Below are 24,341 nucleotides of genomic sequence, written 5' to 3'. Positions count from 1 at the left end.
CTCAAGACTAAGCAGTTGAGTTCTTGATTTTCTCTGAGCTTAGTCGGGGTAGGCTTGATTAGGCTGTTGATGTTACTGCAGGACAACAGCCCAATAAGAGAACACCAAGAACCCAATAATTGTATTGTCTCAACGCAGCCAAATAATGGCGTTATGGAAGACCCGGGTGCTCGGATGCAGTCTTAAGACCCTGTCTCTTAGGGGACATGCAGAAAGTGACTCGTTCAAAGCAGGTTTAAGCTTCTCTACCAAGCATGATAAGGAGTGCAGTGCTTTACATTTCCATTCAGAATGAAATGTCATCATTTGCCTGTTTGATAAAAAACAATAAGAGGTACACTCTGTCAAGGAAAACAAAAGGAGTCTTAAAAGCTACAAAAACTCAGCCCATCCTACTTCACAGGCCAATTAAGAGGGAACACTGGATGCCGTCTCGACCCTCTGCACAAAAGGGTGAGATATAAATCCAATACCAAATAAATTCCTTTTCTGGCTCAGGCACTAAAGATCTGCCTTGTCCTACCACATCATTGCTAAAAGTCAAGCCATCCCGGAGACTTCATGATGTGCTCCTGCCAGGTTTTCCCACTAAAACACTTTTAAGTCCACACTTCGGGCATATCTTGGTGGTCCCAAATCCAGAAAAAAAAAACCAACTTCAACGCTGTTGACTGCTGTGACATTTAAGTATAAAGGTAGTAGATGAAACGGCAAGAACAAGATAATGAAGAGGCTTCACAGCTAATGATTCAGAAACAGTCGTGCTACGTGAGGGATGCACTCTGGCACTTTCAGATGTTCAAAGCACTTTAATGACTGCTAGGCAGGTATTAGAGCATCTAATGCTCTAATCAAAGCTCTCACTGACTGCAGGGAACTGTTTCGAAGACGCAGAGCCTTAAAATCCTGTAATGGAAAGCGGCATCCTATAAATGTTGATCAGCAAGGGTTCCCAATTTTGAATTGAATCCTGTATCTTACTTTTTAAAATAGGTTGGTTGGTTGTTACTTTTTGAAGCTGGATATCCAACCTGATGTCTGGCTGTGGCAGAAATCTTATGTTCTGTATCCGTGATGGTGAACCTAGGATACCCGCACCACAGGTGGCACGCGGAGCCATATCTGCTGGCACACGAACCATCAGCTCTAGCGCGCATGCCCGCACCGGCCAGCTGGTTTTCGGCCTTCCCCAGGCTTCAGAAAAGCCCCCGGCGCCTGAGGAGGGCGCAAAACAGGCCCAATGGGCCTACTGGAAGTTTGTTTCCTTGTGCGCCCTTGCATTTTTGGCACCCAACAACAAAAAAATTAGCCATCAATTCTATATTATACTATAGGAGTAATTTTTTATTTTAAAAAATTCTCTCCTTTCCCCCCTCCCTTTCTCTCTGTCTCTCTCCCCCTCCCTCCCTCTCTGTTTGTAATTTTTTATTTATCACCTTTAAAGCTCTACAGAGCCTGGGATGTGAATATTTGCAGAACTGTCTGTCCCTAAGAATGTATGTCCTACTAGATCAGATAGAAAAAATTCTCTCTCTCTCTCTCTGCTGTATGCACATGCAGACATGCACCCATTTATACTTTTATCTAGTGCTTTATTAGAAATGGGAGAAGAGCAACCAATTTCATGTCCAAACATTACGTGCCTTATACAGAATCTTCCACCATGTTCTCCCCATCTGCGTTCACATAAGGGTGAGGTGGTTTTTTTTTTTAAAAAAGTTTATTCAGAAAACAATGATTGTCTGCCATACAGATGTTGTATATTTTCCGTTTTCTGTTTTCCCTTTTCTAGCCACTGAGTAAAATCCTGGGATCCTCATACTGCTGCCCATTGAATTTTCCTTTCATCTTTTTTTTTATTAACACAACTAAAAGCTAAAACCAGGTCTGCTTTCCCAAGATGAGAAAACAATTACCATTTAATGGAGAAAAAAAGAAAGAAGAAGAAAAGACCTCACCCCAATTTCGGGGAAGGCTGACATGCATCTGGCAAACTTGAAGGAATTTCCCACTGATGGAACGTAGTTTTTAAAGACAGAACACAATTTGGGAGGAAAATTGCAAAACCCAGCAAGATACAGTAAGAGGACAGGTGGGGTGGGCAACGGGGCTGGCGCTGTAGCCTTTTTATTTCATGCCTCTTGTTTATTCCATCTCCACTGTGTTTACTAAGTAATTGCAGACTTGCTGCGGTCCCCAGTGGGAAATACGCTCCTGATTTCAGACATCGGCTTTTGTGCATTGCTTCTCGGTAGGGGAGGCCTCTGGACCCTTGCTGTTCCAATTTGTTTGCATCTGTGTTATTTCAATTTAACATAAATGTGATGGGCACGTAACCTGCGTCACCAACTGTTATAAGCGATAATAGCTTTTCTTTCTCATGCTCTGTAAAGCAGTTGTCATGTCTCAGCCACAGGCAGTCAAACCTCTCTCTGTGGGCTTTACAGTACTTTGACATAAAGTGTGCCGAGGCTGCATTATAGCCTGGGGAGGGAGGGGGATAATGATGGGAAAAAAATCCCTCAAGCCTCTTTCATTTGAGGTCAATCGTAAAACTAGTGCTTGTTTTAGTAGTGTTAAGCCAAAATTTTCCCTTTCAAGAACCAAAGGAAGGAGAGGGGAAAAAAATATATTATGCAGGGTCTGTTCAGGAATGGAAAAGGAGAAGATTAGCAGGTTTTAAATAGCTATCCTGGGGCCAAATTGTGACAATGGGACCTCCACAAGCAGCAACTGCTCTATCCTTTGATCATTTAACTAAGCTTTTCAGTGTAGCTGACCAGATATTCATTTTCTGCATGGTTGGACCAGGAATAGAGGAAGTAATGCAGTTCACAACTCCTTCCCCAAGTGAATGTTAGAGGATTTCTTTCTCTTTTTCTCCAAAAGACAAAAAAAAAGCAATAGGAGAAAGTTGTGCATTACGACGACTAGTCTTGTATGATAGTAATATTTCTGCCTGACCAGCTGTGCCAGAAAAGGAAAGGATACTTAGAAGCACATGCTATTGTAAGCGGGGCACTACTTAAGGGTAAGACCGCTAACGTGTAAGTTCCAATGTAGTTTTCAATAGAAATCATGTTTATGTTCATGATTCATGAGCCAGGAGAGCTTGATGTGAGATTATTTTCATGGCTGTGGTGGCACAGTGGTTAGGATGCAGTATTGAAGGCTAATTCTGCCAACAGCCAGCAGTTTGATTCTCACTGGCTCAAGGTTGACTCAACCTTCCATTCCTTCCGAGGTGGGTAAAATGATGACTCGGATTGTTGGGGGCAAGAGGCTGACTTTGTAAACCGCTTAGAGAGAGAGCTGCTAAGCCCTGTGAAGCGGTATATAAGTCTCAGTGCTATTGCTTGATCTCTGAATCTAAAGAAGACAAAAGGGTTCCATAATCTGAACTGGTCAAAAAAGCTTCATGAGTTTATGGAAGCAATTACATGAGCGACATCAGTTTTGTAGAATACCAGGTAGAAAACTTCCCTCACAACTCTAATCCCCTGGGGAGGGGTGAACTCATACAAAATTCCATTGCTTCCAGATCTGATAGATCAGTGATGGCTAACCTTTTTGTTATCATGTGCCACAAGCACACAAGCAGCAGCATGACAGCACGCCCATGTGCCCGCACCCATAATGCAATGCCTGGAAAGCCTCCTGCACCAACCTGAAGCCAAAACGGGGTTCGGAGACACTGTGCGAGGCTCCAAAATGAAATGCGAATGTCCCCGCATGCATGCGTGTTTGTGTCCCACGCATGCGCTCCACCCCTGTGCATGTACGGAAGAGACCAGAAAAACAGCGGGCTGGCGGAAAGCACGTGTGCATGCGGGGTGGAGCTGGGGTGGGGCGACCACTGGCATGCCCGCAGAGAGAGCTCTGCATGCCATAGGTTTGCCATCACGGTGATAAGATGATTACCTTCTCTTCTCTTGTTTTAGTTCTTACAAACATTAGACAAATTAAGAGTAAGCTTTCCAATCTGAGGTGAGGTTAGGGGAAATTGGATATCTGTTCTATCGTTGATGCTACTTCCATATTTGTGAAAGCCCAATGCAGCTTCTGCATAACCTCCAGCTAAGAAATAATTTCTTAGCATTATGTTTATCATGTATTTAAAAATGAGCCATCAGTTAAAACAAAGCAGGTCTGTATTTTATTAGGGCCTGTATCAGGTCTGTATAAAGAAGTTCAGTATTACAAACTTTAAAAAATAAAATTAAGCTTGAAACTAAACACATCTGTAACATTTATTTCTCCTCCACATTTAGTAAAAAGAAAGAAAGAAAAGGACAGATGGCAGGAAAGGCTGCTCCATCAACTGTTCTGGATTCCGTCCCAGTTGTAATATCAGCTAAATCCCATTTTTTACACGGCAGTTAATAAACAGAAGGGCATTTTTATAGCAAGGTGCCTAGGTAGAATTAATCAGGTGTCCTTAACTTTGGCTCGTATAAACAGTGGTTCTTATCATCTTCCTTCCAGGAGAGAGACTAGCACGCCTACCTGTTGAGTCTCTCACAAATCAAAGGTGCGCAACTGCAGATGTGGTTTTCAAGCTCCCCCCCCCCCAATCTTGTAACCCCAAAGCCTTGGTTTAGGCTTCTCCCACTTCAGAAGGCTCAGGAGAGCAGGGCGTGTGAACAGGATAAAGTCTAGAATTTCTGCAGGAATTTGAGGACCAGGTCCTGCAGCTTCACCCTAAGCGACTCGTCATTCTCACACATGATGTGGGTTGAATCTTCTTCAATGCGGATTAGAGTTTCCACATCCTGGAATAGCACCAGATGTCCTTTTGGAGTATCTTCCACTTTGATGTCGCTGAAGCCGTGCTGTAGCCACCGTGGACAAGAAAAAAATAATAATCCTCCCTAAATAGGAGCTATTTAAAACCCTCCATCTGATGAGCATCTGGTTAATATTTGTCCGTGCCATATGTTGTTTAGGAATATGAATTATACCTTTACACATGTATTAAAAATAGACACATCACCACATTTCTTCTTCTTTTTCTAAATCCTACTGGCTGTAGTCCAACATTCAGTAGGCTCAATCCCAGCCATATCAATTTTGCATCCTTCAAGTGCGCTAGCAAAGAACTTCTATGTTTTTTTTTCCTGGTTGGCACATGGCTGGCTAGAGAATTTGGCACTTGCGGTCCAAATATCTGGAAGATGATATGGGTGGCACCAGGCTTGGGAAGGCTGCTCTTATTTCTTTTTAAAAGGAGCAGAACCCTGGGTAATGCTATGTCAACTGATGTAGTTTGATACTCAAGGGCTCCTGCTGAATTATGTGGGACAAGGTAAGCAACGAACAAGTTAAAACTGCCTCTTTCTTTTAGAAATGAGGCTCGGAAAAGATACGGTTAATAAACCATGACCTTCGTGGCACTGATGGAATTCTTAGGAGAACAGGGAAATAAATGCTTTAGAAATAAACACTGATCAACAGGACCAGCTTCTTAGCATTAGATGCTTAGCCAATCTACCAGTTTTTTTGTATTAAAGATAAAGGTTTCCCTTGCACATATGTGCTAGTCGTTTCCGACTCTAGGGGGCGGTGTTCATCTCCGTTTCAAAGCCGAAGAGCCAGTGCTGTCCAAAGACGTCGCCATGGTCATGTGGCTGGCATGACTAAACACTGAAGGTGTTACCTTCCCTCTTTTTCTACTTGCATTTTTACATGCTTTCGAACTGCTAGGTTGGCAGAAGCTGGGACAAGTAATGGGAGCTCACTCCATTATGTAGCGCTAGGGATTCGAACTGCCTAACTTTCTGATTGACAAGCTCAGCGTCTTAGCCACTGAATCCCTGTCGTTTCTGTATTCGTATTCCCTTTTACCTTTTCCAGAGTCTGTACCAGTTGGTCTACTGGGATAGAGCCACTTAGGAGAGGTTTGGTAGGCTTGAGTTCCGGCACGTCATCCGTTACTCTCTTCCTCTTTTTGCCAGGCTGAGGCTGGGGGAGTTTTGGTGGGAGCTACCAATAAAAGAAGAGTGGAGATGAAAAAGATAAAGAGCATGTACCTAGCTAAAGCTCTACCTGGAAGCCTTCTACTATTCTCCAATCTCAAGTGGCCAGGAAACGGATACCCTCAACTCTTCAGTCAATGTGGCTAACCAAGCATTGGGGAATCAACCTCTGTTGGATGATCAAGCCATGTCATCAAGATGATAGTGCCCATCATATAACATATAGACTTCTTAAGGCATAAATATTTGTGGGCCATATAAAAACAAGCAGTGGGCAAGATTTGGCCCATAGGCCATAGTTTGCCAACCCCTGATCTAGGATATAAAATCTGTCTAGAGCAGTGGTGTAAAACTTGATTTCCTTGAGGGCCGCATCAAGGTTGTGTTTGATCTCTGGGGGCCAGGAGTGGGCATGGCCAGGATGGGCATGGACAACTCAACGTCACTCATGTTGGGGGTGCCTGTGGCAGCCTGAGTGCTCTGCCAGCGAAATGGGCTCCCGAGCTCCATTTTCAGCTGCCACTCCCTCGTGCAGCCCTCTGCCAGTGAAAAGGGAGCTCAGGAGCCCGTTTTTGCTGGCAGAAGCACCGTGGGGCGGTCCTTCACAGTTTCCAGGGTGGCTCCATGGGCCAGATCTAAGTACCCCACAGGCTGGATCTGGCCTCCGGGCCTTGAATTTGACATCCCTGGTCTAGAGGTACATCAACAAAACTTCTGAATAGTCATTTGCAGAAGGGGGCTAGTGTTTTTTTTCTCTCTCCTTTTTCTTTCATACATTTAATTGTTTCCTTCTCCTTGCCTTCCTTTTTGTTTTTCCTTCTGTCCCGCTGCCTATTCTTTCTCTTAATCCTCCCCACACCTTTCTGTCCAATCTCTGTTATCTTTCTTTGAAAGAAGCATCCGGTTAATTATTGACTTTTTAAATTGAATATGAGCAAGCCACTGCTTCATTATACACTACCATTGTTTTTAAGTATTGTCTTATCTGTTTTGCCCAGACTTTTCCCCCCTTTTTCACCCAATAGCATTATAAGGCTTATATACATATCTAAAAGCCAGTATGTTTATCATATAATACAATACAATAGCAGAGTTGGAAGGGATCTTGGAGGTCTTCTAGTCCAACCCCCTGCCTAGGCAGGAAACCCTATACCGTTTCAGACAGATGGCTATCCAGCATCTTCTTAAAGACTTCCACTGTTGGGGCATTCACAACTTCTGGAGGCAAGCTGTTTCACTGATTCATTGTTCTAACTCTCAGGAAGTTTCTCCTCAGTTCTAAGTTGCTTCTCTCCTTGATTAGTTTCCACCCATTGCTTCTTGTTCTAGCCTCAGGTACCTTGGAGAATAGTTTGACTCCCTCTTCTTTGTGGCAACCCGTGAGATATTGGAACAATGCTATCATGTCTCCCCTAGTCCTATAAGCTGGAGACAGAGTTCCACAGCAAAAGAGTAGCTAAATAAATGGTTTGGATGATCAAAAATAAAAAAAGGAAAAGGGATCAGTCCTGCTTATGTTTCACTGGGAGACTTCCAAAAAGAATCCCAGGTGTTGGCTAGACTGGGAAACCAACGCATTTTCATGGGGAAAACGCCATCTTTTCTAGAAAAATGAGATGATGATCAATAAAAAAGGCTAACCCCCCCCAAAAAAGCTTTCCCTGTCCAGTCATGTCCGACTCTAGGGCTTGGTGCTCATCTCCATTTCTTGGTCAAGGGAGCCAGCACTGTCTGAAGACAATTTCCATGGACATTTGGCCAGCATGGCTGTAATGCCAAGACTGCAAGGAACATTGTTACCTTCCCACCAAAATGTTACCTATTAATCTACCTCCAGTGACAGTGGTCTTTATAACCACTGGGCCATCACGCCCTATGAACAAGGTCTACATCACTGGCAAATCTTTGGAATCCGCCACTTCCCCCCCAGCTTTCATGCATGCCCCCCCTCCCCCCCCAGCATTAGCCATATCATACCTGGAGTACATGCTTGTTGTCTTTAGTGTGCAAAACAGCACTAACAGTTGCCAAGGAAATACCTGGTTTCATCTCGGTGGGTACCAGTGAATCTGCAAGCTGAAGCAAAAGATGAGTTAAAAATAAGTTGGAACATTTTCCTTGATGGAGAAAAACTTTAGCACAGCTGCCCTGGTAGTTTAGAAAGAAAAATACTGAACATGAATACAATACAACCGTCTTTCCCAACACAATATCATTCAAATGTTTGACGTTACAATTCTCAACGTTCCTCCAGCTAGCACGGCCAATTGCATCAGGTTTCTAAAAATCACGCGTTGCATGGTGAAAGTGGTCAGAAGGAGTTTCTCTTTTCTTCCTCATTGCTTAGGAGTTGGACAATGGGTCAGTAGAACTACCGTATTTTTCGGAGCATAAGACGCATCAAGGTTTTGAAGAGGCAAATTTTTAAAAAAGTTTTTGCACTCTGCAGACCTCCCCAAAACAGCCTGTTTTTTGTGAAAACGGGCCCGTTTTTTTGTCAAAAAAAGGGCATGAATAGCCTTTAGGAGACTTGTAGAGTGCTCCTGGGGGCTGGGGGACAAAAAGCCCATTTTTTTCAGGACTCTGAAAGCCTCCTAAACGCTATGCACCGCCATTTTGCAAAGGAAGCGAGGTTTTGGGAGGCCAAAAATACTGTATTCAGTGTATAAGACGCACCCAGATTTTCACCCTCTTTTTTGAGGGGAAAAAAATATGTCTTATACTCCGAAAAATACGGTAATTAGCAGTTCTACGGTTCTATATAATCAATATAAGCAGCTGAAGAGAAAGAGACTCTCATATCTTTGAAACTAGTTAAAAGTACAGTGATGACCACTGGTTCAGTTGGCCTTAAATATAGACTTTAATAGACTATAGAGCTTCCTAATTGGGAATTTAGGCATCTCTGATGTAATAGAAGATCTTCAAGGTTGCAATAAATGGATATTACAGAATATATTAAATATATTTGCTATACTAAATTTAATTAATGTATTAAACCTCCATGGTCAGAAGCAATATATCTGAGAATATTCCAGTGGGGTACCTGTCTTCAGTCCAATGCGCTTCAACACTTTTATAAATACTTAGAGAAGTTAAATGAGATGCTCAGCAAATGTACAAATTACACAACGCTGTGTGTGTGGGGGTGGGGGTGGTGTATGATTGTTATACTTTCAAAGAGATACTTAAGATTCAAAAGGTGAACTTGAATGTTGGGCCATATCCCCAAAATTGCTCCAATGTAAGAAATGTTAGATTCTGTACTTTGGTAAGAAAAACTAGATCCACGAGTATGAAATACGTGAAGTTGGCTTGGTAGTAGTACTTGTGGAAAGGAACTGGCTATTCTGGCAGATCACAGATGAAGCATGATCCAGTCGTGTGCTGCAAACTGCTAAAGAGCCAAATATGGATTGCATCGAATGACTTATAATGTAGAGATCTAATCTATGATGTGTTGGTCAGGCTGTTGCTAGACTATTGTGTCTAGTTTTTGTTTGCACAATACAAGAAGGATGTTGAGGATCTGGAAAGATTCAGAGAAGGTCAACAAAAAACAGTGAAGGTCTTCAGAGCTAAATCTTATGAACTGGGTTAAAAGAACTGGGCATGTTTAGTGTGAAGAAGAGAAGGCTAAAGGGACACTTGATCGTTGTCTTCTAATATTTGAAGGGCTGCCATAGGGGAGAAGGTGTGAATTTATTTTTGGTAGTGTCCAAAGGTAGGAAAAAACCCCCAACGGTGGAAACTTTATAGGAAGAGATCCCTATCTACAATAAAGAAGAAAGTCTTAACTATCAGAGCTATGAAGCAGTGAAATAGTCTTTCCCCTGAGTTGTGGGTACTTCATTACTAGAGTCCCAAATGTGCTTTCTCAAGAGGCAACTGGACTTTCCTGTTTTTCTTTGGAGATGTTTCTCATCCAGTTGGCTCTTGAAAAAGCACCTTTGGGACAACCATGACCCAGATGACTGAGAATCTCATGTTCATTACTAGAGGTTTTTAAACAAAGTCTGGATAACATTTGGGGACTATTTGAGTATTCCTTCTCTGGGAAGGGAGTTAGATTGGAAGACTTTCCAATCTTTCCAACCCATGATTCTATGAAAAAACCTTCGCTAGGGAGATGTTGTTGGTTTCCTGCTCCATTTGTGGATTTCCCAAGAGAAGATGGTTGGCCAAAGTGGGCACAAAGACGTTGAATTGAGACAGCCCTTTTCGGACCAAATTACTGCAACAAGTACATTGTCGGAACACTTGAATGACTAGGTTGGGGACAGAGCTTTCTGGAGAAAATCTATATGGTCATTAAGAGGCAATTTCAACTTCATAGTACATCAATCAAGCAATTCAGCTTACTTTTCTAACCTTTTCGCTGAATCTATCTGAGTCTCCACTATTTAGAGATTCCTGCAGCTACGCCATGCATTACAAACCATATTAGTATTCAAACTATGTATCAGAAAAAATAAAAACACTTTCTTGACAGTATCATAAAAAAGGTGAAGATCCTAAACAGCTGCTGTGATGACTGTCTTCAATAAAAATGTGATGTGCCTCAGGGCCTCCAACGCACTTATACCCCAATAAATAAATCTATTAACAGCCAGGAAAAGTCCTCCCTAGAGCAAAAAGAGTAAAAGACAGTTAGCTTCTTGCTTTATTTTATTTATATGGGCTGAGTTTTATTTATATATTAGATCAACAAATAGAAATTTACCTTTGCTGCATGACTTTCTACTAATCTTCACTTTCGCCATTCCTACTACCTATCCAACATGATACAGGGAGAAAGAGAACATAGAGCAGTAAAATATGGAGCTTGACAATACTGACCTAGGGCAGTGATGGCAAACTTTTTCTTATGGCGTGCCAAAATTGTTCCCACACCAATTCAATCCTTCCCATCCACGACCCCTCTCCAGGTTCTTTCTTAAAGCCCGGGGAGGGCAAAAATGCCCCCCCAGCCCGCCGGAAACTTATCGTTTCCGAACTCCTGGTTCATCCATTGGGGCCATTTTTCGCTGGGGAGGGCAAAAAACGGCTCCAACGGGCCAACCGGAAGTTAGTTCCTGAACTTCCGGTTGGGCCGTTAGGCCTGCTTTTCTCCCTTTCAAGCCTCCTGAGGCTTTCGTGAAGCCTGGGGTGGGTGAAAACGGCCTTCCCCAGCCCTCCGTAAGGCCGAAAATCAACTGGCTGGTGCACGCATGCATGGTGGAGCTGACGGCTGGTGTGCCACCTTTGGCATTCATGCCATAGGTTCGCCATCATGGACCTAGGAGATTAGCGGCTTCAAGGCACTGCTTCCTTTTGTATGCCGCTATGGCAGGGGTGTCCAAACTTGGGAACTTTAAGACTTGTGGACTTCAACTCCCAGAATTCCCCAGCCAGCATGGCTGGCTGGGGAATTCTGGGAGTTGAAGTTCACAAGTCTTAAAGTTCCCAAGTTTGGACACCCCTGCACTATGGAGTATGTTCAAGGAGCTGGACTACAGGAAGGCCTAGGAGTTTTTCCTTGGCCACTGAAACTCACTGTGTGACTTTGGGCTGATAACTCTCTCCTGGTCCAGCTTACCTTTCACTGGTTGTTCTGGAGAAAACTGGGAAGATGAAGAATTATATATGTTGCCTTGAGTTCCTGAATATATATATCCAATCATAAATAAAAAATAAGTAAGTAACCAACATTATACGTGAGAATATGTCTAGCTCAAGGTTGAAATGAGGGGTCCTTGGGACGCTCTGACCTTGGTTGTTGCCTTGCAGATATTTCATTACCCATTCATCAGTTGTTACCTACTTTGGGTAATGAAACATCTGCAAGAAAACAACCAAGCTCAGAGAGCATCAAGGTTCCCCTCAATAACCAACTTTCGTCTGCCGGTAGCATTAGAAAGAAAGTTCCCATTTCCTCTTTTTAAGAATGAAAACAAAAACCCAAGTTGATTAGAGCTCTCACCAATCATCTACCAGGCCAATTAAGACCTGGGGCTACAAAATAACTGTTCTGACCTAGGCTTCCCAAGAGCATGCAACAAACTTCTTGTCCCAACAACAACAAAAAAACCTTTTATTAATTTATTGTGAATTCTGCTCATTCACATCCAGCAAAGTCTTTCAAGGGAGGATTTACAGTCACAGACCTTATCTGGCTTGGAGAGCTGCCAGGCTGAATTCTGCAAAACTTGTCAAGGAGTCTCGGAGAGTCACGAATCAATTAAGCAAGCTAATTGTCTCCTGCAAAGTCCACTCCCCTTTCGCTCCTCTTTTATTTCCTCTGGGAGGGGCCATTCATCATCCATCTGTGGCCTTACTCCCAAGTTGACCCTTGTTCTTTAGCTGTTCCCTTTGACTGGCAACTCTGTGCATGCACACACTGGGAACAGGCTCCAGCTGTTTGTCTGCCTTACTGATGTCTGCCTCTGAAGGCAACTGATAACTGGCATACGGCTCTGGCCTCTGACACAGAGCCCTCATTAGAGCCTTCCCCAACCTCCAGGACTGGCCCATGTTTCTCCCCAACCTCCTCACTGTCCGAATCTGCTGCCAGCTCTGCTGGCTGCTGGCAGACCACAACAATAACCTCTCCCCAGGTGCCAAGAGAATCGTCTTGAGATGACCCATTCTGCACCTTGGAAAAGCTTAGTGAACATGCCTCATTCCATGTTCCAGAGACTCAAAGTGAACTCTGGGTCTCCGGAGAGCAGTGGTGGGTGCCTGCCGGATCGCACCGGATCGCGCGCTCCCGTTCGGCGATGAACCCGGAAGTACGTTCTTGCCCCGCCCCTGGCGACGGGACGATGCTTGCCTGCACTCCACCAGCTCGGCTGGGACCGGAGACGTTTCTCTGCTCAGAAATGTCTTCAGTGGTGGCAGCCTGGCAGGCTGAGCCTGCGTCCCTTTCAGGAGCTCCGCTCCGCTGAGGAAACGTCTCCGGAGAGTTACGATTTCTTTTCCCAGGAGAGGACATGCTGTGTTGGTAGTGAATGTTAAAGAGAAATTTAGGGGGAGATGAGGAATGAAGAGGTCTTTCATTAAGGCAAATTGGCACCATTCAGTCCAATGGATTCAGTCAGAAACAGCTGGATCCAGTCTCAGGAAGTTTAGCAGGCATGATTAGGCGCTTTGCTTTTATTACTGAAGCAGGAAGTGTGGTGGTAAACCAAGTTTTTCATTTAACAGCTTTTCACCCTGGATGTCATTAAAGCCATTTTGGTCCTAGAGGTGCTGAAACGAACCTCGGTGGGTTTCTTAAAACATTGAAGTTGGGAGCCATCTTCACCTATCCATAGAATTCTCATAAACCCATAGAAGTTAATCTCCCAAGGACACACTTTAAAGGACTGATGTCAAAGAAGGCAGATCCAGAACTACCGACTGGGTTAGAAGGCAAAGTGATCACAACCTGCCTTTAAAGGACGGCCCACTCACCGGGGTTCTTCTTGGCGTAGTGCAGGGTTCAATGCTGCCGCACTGCCATGTGTGGCAAATCCGGCATTACAGCCGTAGCCAGAAGCCTTTATACTTGTTGTGAGCCATACTGCTTTTAATGCAAAGTGAGGGGGCATTATAGCCTCCAGAAATGAAAGTTATACTCCCTGGCCAGCTTTATTGGAAGACTGCATTAGGTCAACGGGAGCAAAGAGGCAAATAAAGAACTCCATGTCCTCCAGCCAGCACAGCCGATGGCTGGGACTGCAAAAGGAACATCGGGTGGTGATAACTCTAGAGAAGTAAGGCTGGCAATCCCAGCTGCTGATTGCTTTGATGTTTTGGGGTATTTTTTTAAGAAAAAGACCTACCATAGATGTATTAACAAATCATATGTCAGGGTTCCAAGTAACACCCCTAACGAAAGAAGACTCCGAGGCTTGAGTTTCCTCAAAGTTCCATTTTGTTAGAGATGTCATATTGGCACATCTGGGAAAACCAGGTTTTCCCCATCCAAAAGAAAGTTCAAGTCCCTGCCCAGCACCCACATGTCCACCACATGGTCCAATCAGGCACCATCGAAAACAGGAGATGCCTCCCAGTCACCTCAACACAGCTGCAGGGCCAGATGACCTTGACTTTCTCAGAAAGAATGTTATTATGGCTCTATATCACCCACACTCTGTATAATCCCCCCTCCCATTTTCCCACAGTAGAAAATGTGGCAGGCCTGAAGTCCCAAAGGTAAAAGATGGCTTCCAGGTCTGACATCAGGTACATTCAGCTTCTTTTTGGGGAGGGGGAGGGGGAATGCAAGGTTAGGGGGCATTATATCCTCCAGAAATGAGAGTTGTGCCCTCTGGTCAGCTCACAGGTCTGTGTAGTCCTACTGCTGAATATTTTGTCATCAGCACATATTTGGCTAGGTGGGAGAAGCTCCAGGGATCACAGAAATCACAAACAACGTAGTACCTGAGGAGAGATTTTAAGAAAGCTTGAGTAGAAAAAGGACAACATTTGTTGGGTAGTATTTGCTGTGCTTAAGATCTAAACCAGGGGTGTTCAACTCGCGGCCTGTGGGCCGGATATGTAACATGCTGGCCACGCCCACACCCGGTTAAACGAAGGGGGGGATAGGTTGTGATATGTCACATGACGACGTGAGTTTGACTCCCCTGATCTAAACAAATGAGAAATCATTCTTGGATTTAACGCCAGAGATATTAGTATCTTTCAAGCAACTTGAAATCAAGAGATTGAGAATTAAGTGCATGAACACTATGGGGCAACTTTATTCAACCCGTTGCTGCCGACAGCAATCCCAATGCCATAGCTTAGCAGAATAAATATTCCCACTTTTAAGAGCTCACTGAGATGCTGCAACTGGAGCAATCTTGTTGCCACTTAAAAGACACTCCTGGACTCCAGCTGCTGTTCAGGCTAATGGGCTCTTGGCATGCAAATCAGAGCTCCCTCTTCAATTGAATGGGGGTGTCGGGGGGGGGGGGGCAGAAGAAATGGGGAAAGTTAGTATTTGTTCGGGAAGCAGCTTAATTGTACACACCGGGGAGGCTTGTGGCTTTGTGCTGAGTTTTACATTCTGTACTAAATGGCGATGCTTTGAGCTGCACTAAACAGGGAGGTTCTTTATCACCTTAGGTGGTTTCTTTCTAAAATAAATAAAATAAACCTTTATCTTGCAATAAAGGTTTCCCGTATTTCAGAATAGAACGCATCCTTTTCTTTCAGGGGCACCTGTTGTATTTGAGGCTTTTCAACAAGGCTGGATGCATGACTTGACCCATCCACCCACCCCCTATCATCAATGCACACCCCCAATGTATTATTGTGCCCTGTGGCTTTGAAAAACAAATTATGGTAGAGGAAGAGCTCCCTCTTCAGGCTTTGATGCGCTCAACTGATGGGAAGAAATGGACGCTATTTGCCAGGCACCTGGGATACAAGGATGGGGACTAAAACTGGGTGTGACTGGCAGAAATGGGTACCAGAGGAATCAAAATTAGCACTTTGGGCTTTGGATCACAGTGAAACCACCTATGTTATAGCAAGTTTTATATTCTACCCTTGAAAAAAAAAACACACACAACCCAATAAATAGTAATCAAGTCTTTGCAATCCAGAACAAGGTATCAATTCCACAGCATACTAGTGTTGAAAATTTTCTTGCATGCTCTTCCATTATTCCTGCTCAACTGATAGTTGAAGAAAAGACCACAGGCTCATGGTTTCAGTCCTATATCGAACAAAAATGTACAAGGAAAATCCGATGGCCTGGACACAAAATCTAGGAAGGGCTTTATTGCATCAGACAAAAGCCACTTGAGTCCAGTAGCACCTTCTTTCCAGCAGCACAGACAGAAGTTGGTTAGGAGGATAATAACTCTCCTTTGTTTTGCCTCCCCAGTATCCAATATCTTGAAATGTAAGTTTCTAGGAGACTGACCGATTTAACCACGATGGAAAATGGGACCATTTCTGAGAAACAAGGCTAGCCCCAAAGACGTAAGAGTAGAAACATCCAATTTTCAATACTTGAATATATATCCCACAATATAGAAGTCCCACAATGTAGAAGTCTTGGTCGCTTTTTGCAAAACAAAACTGGATCAAATGAAAAAAAACACCCCTATGTATCTCAGATAGGGTAGTCAGATGCCAATTCAGAATGAAATATAAAAGCCCCCCCCCCCTTGTCTATCCTGCTTGTTATTTTTCATGGACTATTGTTTTTAGAATACACTGCCAAATGTTATGCCCATCACAGAATTTCAATTTTTCCAAAATACACGTCCTCTATTTATACCATTTAAGCATCAGTTTTCATTTATAAACTCCTATCTAATTCAAGTATCATTTGATAAAAGACATTGATCAATGTGGAACACTATATTATAGGACAAGTACAATTTCCCCCCAAAAATAAGGCCCACCCCAAAAATAAGCCCTAGCCTGATTTTTTTTAGCATGCTCCTAATATAAGCCTCCCCAATAAGCCCGTCAAAGTGGTCATCAGCTTGTGTGTGTGTTTGTGTGTGTTTAACACCAGAACTCTGATCACTGGAAGGGGGTGTAAATGGAAGAATGGAATAGCACAATTAGCACATCATCAAGCAAGACTTCAGTCATGGCAATCAACTAACAAAGAAATACAAGACGGATTCAAAAGAGCTTCAAACCAATTACTAGGAAAGGGAATAATTTATTTACCCCAATTAGTTCTCCAAAATAGAGTTCTCATGCACAATAGCAATAGGAACCTTAATCACAAAAACTGGAAGAAATTAAACAAAATATTGGTATTTTCTTCCGCCTCAATTAAAACTGGACAATGCGTTAAGTATTTCTGTATATAACCTGTAAGCACTAGCAATAGCAATAGCACTTAGATTTATATACCGCTTCATAGTGCTTTTACAGCCATCTCTAAGCGGTTTACGGAGTGAGCCTATTGCCCCCCAACAATCTGGGTCCTCATTTTACCCACCTCGGAAGGATGGAAGGCTAAGTCAACCTTGAGCCCAGTGGGATTTGAACTGCCAAATTGCAGGCAGCCAGCAATCCGCAGAAGTAGCCTGCAATACTGCACTCTAACCACTGTACCACTGAGGTCCATAGTTTTGTTTTATTTTTTGGCTAGTCGCTATGCTTGGAATGTTGACGTTGTGCCTAGGATATGTAGCTGCCATAAAAAATGGGCTAGGCCATTGGTGGAATAGCTAGCCACGATCATTTAGTTAGTCTCCAAACAAACCATCCAGGTGGGACTGGTCATTGCAAGGAGGAACATTGGTGCATGTAGCCAACACAATGGTAATCTCAAAGTGGAATTTGTTACAAAACTAAATCGGAGCAGTGATACAAGTAACCCAGAGGTGGTTTGCTAATTCTTTTACTACCGGTTCAGGCAAGCTCCCGTGCTTACTCCTGCATGGGTGAGACGCTTCCTTGCATGTGCAGATGTGTCCGGGTGGGTGGGTGGAGCCTCCCGCCGCCACTACTACCAGTTTGGCTGATCTGAACCGAACCGGCAGCAACACACCTCTGAAGTAACACAATTTTGCTTAATAGAATTGAAAGATTCTAGAAAGTTTGCTACAACAGACTTTTTCCCCTGAAAAATTTGACCTCATTTCAGCAACATCAATGGCAATAGCTATTGGTCTTTGTTCTCAAGAAAAACTGAACAAAACTTATATCTGTATCTTGCTGACACCACTTACAGTATGTCAATCAACAACATCTAGGTGCTTTATTCATGCACTTCACCCATTGGTTCAAGGCCTTTCACTCCCCCTCCCCAAACAATCCTGAAGCGATCTCTTATCAGTCCTCCTTCCTTCACGAGCCCCCCCCCTTTCATTCCTCACCTCTGGAGTGATTTCAATCTTCTCATAGCGGCGTTTGAATGGAAGAGTTAGCACCTCTGCTCTACGGTAGGACATGGGTGGAGGCAAGCAGTCAACCATCAAATCTGTGCGATGGGATTGGGTTGGAGGAGGCTGAGTATATTGCTCAGGACAAACCACATGGAGAGGCTGTTAAGAAAACAAGGAAAGCACTCGTGAGATTTTCAGTAAGTTACAGTGCAGTTTCAAATGTGGGGGAAAAAAGATTTTCACACACTTTTTTCAGGATAAATTAATTAAGAGTATATGCCAATGATGGCGAACCTTTTCGGCATCAGTGCCAAAAAGGTCACGCAGAAACGTCACACGCGCATGCGTGTGCTCATCAGGGCTGTGCTCTGGAAAAGCCAAACTTCTGAGTTCTAGTGCGCATGCGCATGCAACGATCAGCTGGCCGGCGTGCATGCGCAGGCTGGTTTTCAGCACTGCTACGGGTGTGACAAGATCGTGCTCTGGAAAAGCCAAACCTTCAGGTTCTGGCACGCCTGTGCACCCGACTATCAGCTGGCTGGCGCACATGCGCACACCAGTTTTCAGCGCTGCCTCACGCACGAAGGACAGCTGATCTGCTTGGAAAGGAATGAAATGAAATGAAATAATAAAATAGGACATATTTCCACCCTGCCCAGAGAACCCCAGTCTACAAATTCAAGGTACGTTCAACCATTACAGGACCATAAGATCATAAGAGCTCTGCTTTCACTGGCAGAGGCACTGCGGGCCAGTCCTTTGCTCTTTCCAGGGCAGATCTAAGCACCCCGCAGTCTGGATCTGGCCCCGGACCTTGAGTTAGACACCCCTGTTGTAAATTGTATCACTTATATTATGACAGTATTACACAAATGATACCAAAATTACATCATTTAGATAATGAAGTCATTACACAAATAACATGAATGGGCACCAATTATACCATTATGCAACTTCCAATTGAATTTTGTCTGTTGTATGCGGCCCCCTTTCAGTTGAGATGTGGAAAACTGAGGTTTTATTGTACTATTACAGCTTTGGTAAGACACTATGCTTCAAGGAATATAATATTTGAAAGGTGCAGCTGCCTCACAGTGACCTGCCTAAATTCCAGGGTGGGGCCTGAGGACTATACTTAAACAGGATGATGCAAAGTGGGTGAGAATAAGTCACAAAGACTTTCCTTTATGGTTGGGTTTTTTTTTCCTCAACTGCTGTTAAAATTATTTTAGAACTTAACCGTATTTTTCAGAGTATAAGACACATCTTTCCCCCCCCCCCCCCAAATAGAGGGTGAAAATCTGGGTGCATCTTATACACTGAATACAGCATTTTTGGCCTAGTGAAACCCCGCCCCCTTTGTAAAAATGGACGTGCAGAGGGTTTGGGAGGCTTGCAAAGGGCTCCTGGGGATTGGGGGGGACAAAAATGAGCAAAAAAGGGGCTGTTTTTGCTCGGTTTTGCCTTCTCTCCAGTCCCCAGGAACACTCTACAAGCCTCCCAAAGCCTCTGCATGCCCGCCCTTCTTTGTGCAAAAAACGGCCCGTTTTTACAAAAAATGAGCAATTTTTTCCTTGCTTTCGCCCCCCGTCCAGCCCCCAGGAGCACTCTACAAACCTCCCAAAGCTCTGCATGCCTTTTTTTTTTTTTTTTGCAAAAAATGAGGTGTACACAGGGTTTGGGAGGCTTGCAGAGTGCAAATTTGTTTTTTTTTAAATTAGCTCTTCAAAATCATGATGCGTCTTATACTCTGGTGCGTCTTATAGTCTGAAAAATACAGTACCATGTCCCATATGTTCCTCATCTCAAAATGGCAATCAGCCACATGGATGATTTTGGACAATTGCACTGACAAACATAAATGAAAAGGAGCCCCAGAGGGCTGGAAAAATGGGGTCAGGGCAACCTGGGTTGGAGGATGGAGTGTTTTCTGCTTTTGTAATACAAGTCTGTATTATAGGACAAATGTCAGTTACATGCTCAACAAAACTTCACACAATGCAGTCTGGCAACAATCCAGTTTCTAATCAGATGTTAGCCTCTTTGGAAGTCTTCAAATATAGTCAATGATAATATTCTGGATTTTCTTCACGGAGCAATACATTGGCATAAAGAATATTTCTAGGCACATCTGCAAAAGCAGAGGTTTTCATTAAAATGATGAAAGCAACACTGGATCATTGCAACACAAACTCTACCACAAGAACACATTTATAAAAGGGATGGAATTTGTGTCTTGGTGGTGTGGCACTGCTTTCATCATTTCTCCATGCTTGATTTCCCCCCCCCCCTTGCCCCCCACAGGTGCCTCCGTTTTATCATATATAGCAGAATATATTTTGGAGGCACCCATACTTGGGTAAAGTATAATTTGGACTTGCAGTAAGCAAATTAAGTGAGCCATCCAATGAGAAGGAAAGACTCACTGGAGAAGAGCCTAATGCTGGGAAAGACTGAGGGCAAAAGAAGAATGGGACGACAGAGAATGAGGGGGCTGGATGGAGTCACCGAAGCAGTAGGTGTGAGCTTGAAGGGTGGCAGAGGACAGGAAGGCCTGGAGGAACGTTGTCCATGGGGTCGCGATGAGTCGGACACGACTTCGCAACTAACAACAACAAAAAACAAAACAAATTAAGACAAGTAAAATTGATTACCTGTACTTCTTTGAGTAGTTTGGACACCTGGATAAAATTCAGCCTGGTGTCTATTGGACAATAGATGCACTTCATGGCCAGTGGCTGGTAGGGGGCCAGTGCATCCAGGTAAGAGAAATCAGGCTCTGTAAACAAGAAAGGGAAGAGGGGGAAAGGAAGAAACCCAATATTATGCCAAAACTTTGTCAAACCACACACTCCTCTACAGGATGAGGGACTTTGGTGTAAACCAGAAAGCAGGGACTATACAGCTTGGGGACATGTAATGATTTCAAGCCCTGGGACAAAGAGGATGCATAGAATTTTTAAAAAGGCAAGACAAATAAAGAGGAGTACAGGTGGTCCTTGATGTACGACCACAACTGAGCCCAAAATTTATTTTGCTAAGCGAGAAATTTGTGAAGTGAGTTTTGCCCCACTTCATGACTTTTCTTGCCACATTTATTAAGTGAATCATTGCAGTGACTGCTTGTTAGAGGATTTCAAAAGGGGATCATATGCAACTGTCACAAATGTGAACCAGGTGTCAAGCATCCAAATGTAAATCACATGACCATGGGGATGTTGTAATGGTCATAAGTATGAAAAGGTGGTCATAGGTCACTTTTTTCAGTGGCGTTGTAACTCTGAACGGTCACTAAATGAAGTGTTGCAAGTCAAAGACTATCTACATAAGAATCAGTTTTGCATAGTAGCTACGGGCACCGAGCTAGAGGCCAGGAGATAGTGAGTTTTAATTCCACTTTATGCCTGAAGCTAGTTGGGTGATTTAGGGCAAGTCAACCTGATTCAGCATGGGAAAAAGACAAGGGCAACCCTCTCCTGAAAATGTTGTTAAGAAAACTCAGTGTGCGTCACCAGGAATCAAGTTTGACTCAGAGATACCCAAAAGAAAAAGAGGGCTGGCGACCGGGTTTATGTGTTCATGGGAAGGGAGAAAGCGTTGGCTTATTACTCAACGCCTTTGTTCAGCTAAACAGTCCAAATTCTGACATTTGAATACGAATGCAAGAGTCCATTCTCTTTCTGGACTGGATGGTTGTGTCAGCTAGCATCAGCTTTTCTTTCCCACAATGTCTCAAAGCAATGCTATAACAGGATCGTTGAAGAAATTTATATTTAGAGATTCCTGCATATTTGCTCAAGGATCTTACTACCCTCTTCTTTATTATGAATCTATTGACTCTCCAATATATTATGTTAAGTAACCTAATTTTCCCTTCTTGCCCTACCCACCCATCACAGGCTCCTGATTTGAATGAAATCACTTTGACAGAGAAGTCAACAGGGGAAAGCTTTAGCCAATACACTTCTACTGTGTTTTCCCAAAAATAAGACCCAATTGGAATATAAGCTCTCGCATGATTTTTCAGGATGCTCATAATATAAACCCTACCCCAAAATAAGCCTGGGTTAAGATTGTTAGCCAGCCAGATGCATTTAGTACCGTCTTTCCCCGAAAATAAGACCTAACTGGAAAATCAGCTCTAATTTGGAGCAACAATTAATATATATATAAAGACCCGGTCTTATTTTCAGGGAAACATGGGTACCTCCCAACATTTTCAAAGACAGTCCATGAACCATTCCCATTAAGAATTAAAGAAGAAGAAAAATGTATAAATAAGCAATTAAAAAAAAAGAATTAAAGTTTCATGTCATCTGGCTTTTACAACAGCTTGCTTAATTGAAGTTGCCATCTGATCCATCATTCTTTTCCAACACGGTGCCTTCCATATACTTTGAATTACATTTCCCAACATCCATATGGGAAGGTGGGGAAAGTTATTGAATGCTCTGATTCTCAGGCAATTCTTACCAAATTTTATGGGACCTAATTCTGAGTAACCACAAATAGGATTGTCCCATAATAGTTGGGCCTGAAAACTGGATTATCATCAGATTTATATATTAGATTTTTTTAGACAAGATCACAGTGCTTGTCTAAAAAGTAACGAGCTGTATAACACTATAAAAAGGGCTTCTAATTTATCTTCAAATTTAACATAAATAAATAAAAATGTGCTCATATTCAAGGATTTCAAGGGAAGAGATACCATATTTTTTGGAGTATAAGATGCACTGGAGTATAAGAGGCACCAAGGTTTTGAAGAGGCAATTTTTTTTAAAAAAGTAGGTAGGTAGATAGAGAGAAAGAGAGAGAGAGAGAGAGAGAGAGAGAGAGAGAGAGAGAGAGAGAGAGAGAGAAATACAGTAGGTAGGTAGGTAGGGGGAGAGAGAGAGAGAGAGAGTAGGTAGGTAGAGGGATAGAGGGAGAGAAATAGAGATAGAGAGAGAGATAGAAATATAGGGGAGAGAGAGAGAAATACAGTAGATAGAGAGAGAGTCGGTAGGTACGTAGGTTGATAGATAGAGAGAAATACAGTAGGTAGTAAGGAGAGAGAGAGGGTAGGTAGGTAGGTAGAGGGCTAGAGAGAGAGAAAGAGAGAGAGAGAGAGAGAGAGAGAGAGAGAGAGAGAGAGAGAAATACAGTAGATAGGTAGGGAGAGAGAGAGTAGGTGGGTAGGTACATAGGTAGATAGAGGGAGAGAGAGAGAGAAATACAGTAGGTATGTAGGGAGAGAGAGAAAGTAGGTAGGTAAGTAGAGGGATACTGTGTGTGTGTGTGTGTGTGTGTGTGTGTGTGTGTGTGTGTATGAAAACAGCCCCATTTTTTAAAACAAAAGGTATGAATAGCCTTTAGGGGGCTTGCAGAGTGCTCCTGGGGAGTGGGGGCGAAAAATGAGCAAAAAATGGCTTGTTTTTCACGAAAACGGGCCCGTTTTTTGTCAAAATAATTGCATGCATAGCCTTTAGGAAGCTCATAGTGTGCTGCTGGGGGCTGGGGGGGGCAAAAAATGGGCCATTGTTTGCTCATTTCTGCCCTCCCCAGCCCCCAGAAGTTCTCTAAAAGGCTTCATAAGGCTAGGCACGGCCATTTTGGTGAAGGGGGCAGGGCTTCAGGAGGGAAAAATGCTGTATTCAGTGTATAAGACGCCCCCAGATTTTCAGCCTCTTTTTTGAGGCAAAAAACATGTGTCTTATACTCCAAAAAATACAGTATCTAGTTCAACTTATCCCTATCTGTTGACATCCTTCAACATGACATAATGAATCACAATTCCCATTACCAACACATCATAAGAAAGATACCACAGTGGGGAAGGCTAGTCAAGTTATTTTCAGATAATCAATAGAAAATTATATCAATTAGTCTCATGTAGAACGACAGTAGCAATTAATCTAGAATAATTATCACTTCTTTCCTATTGGAAATTCAATCAAGAGGCAATGGCAAGAGGTCGGTAGGGGGGATGAGGAAACTATGTCTTGCATTTAATTACATTTTCTATTAAACCAGAGTCAGGTTTGAAATAGTTCATTCTGCAACAAGGAAACTGAATTTAAAAGGAAGTACTCCTTAAACAGTTCCCAATCTTTGAAAGAAAATGTTGATATAATAGCAATATTTCTTCATAGCTTTCCAACATATAAATAGAAAGTTGTGGGCTTCAGCCCAAAATGTTTTTCTAAAGTTACTTGAGCAGCCCTGTTTCAATTTCTGTATTCAGTTACTTGAACTGAAGTAGCACATCTTTTCTCTGAGTTATAGCAAAAACCTAAAGTCCTGTGGGAAAATCCAGAATGGCCAGGCTGTCTGGGACAGTTCCTACATATCTAGACATACCATATTTTTCGGAGTATAAGACACACTGGAGTATAAGATGCACCAAGATTTTGAAGAGCCAATTTTTTTAAAAAAAGTGTTTGAACTCTGCAGACCTCCCAGAAATGGCCTGTTTTTTGTGAAAATGGGCCTGTTTTTTGTAAAAAAAAAAAAAAAAGGCATACATAGCCTCTAGGAGGCTAATAGAGTGCTC

At 43.1% G+C, this 24,341-nt stretch overlaps 1 protein-coding gene across 1 annotated transcript in view; it reads right to left on the bottom strand.

Moving 5' to 3' along the window:
• Nucleotides 1-4,133: 4,133 nt before the first annotated feature.
• The window catches only part of INTS9 (integrator complex subunit 9), a 90,150-nt gene continuing 69,942 nt past the window's right edge, over nt 4,134-24,341 (bottom strand). Inside the window, exons 13-17 of the mRNA XM_081943781.1 lie at nt 20,461-20,585; nt 17,798-17,965; nt 7,953-8,051; nt 5,845-5,982; nt 4,134-4,832 (exon numbers count right to left, since the gene is read on the bottom strand). Coding sequence (XP_081799907.1) covers nt 4,656-4,832; nt 5,845-5,982; nt 7,953-8,051; nt 17,798-17,965; nt 20,461-20,585 — 707 coding nt within the window. The 3' untranslated portion in view covers nt 4,134-4,655. The remainder of the gene's footprint in view (nt 4,833-5,844; nt 5,983-7,952; nt 8,052-17,797; nt 17,966-20,460; nt 20,586-24,341) is intronic.

The sequence above is a fragment of the Natrix helvetica genome (genome assembly GCF_964273705.1).
Source record: "Natrix helvetica genome assembly, chromosome: 2".
Lineage (NCBI taxonomy): Eukaryota > Metazoa > Chordata > Lepidosauria > Squamata > Natricidae > Natrix > Natrix helvetica.
This window is presented reverse-complemented; position numbering and strand designations above follow the sequence as displayed.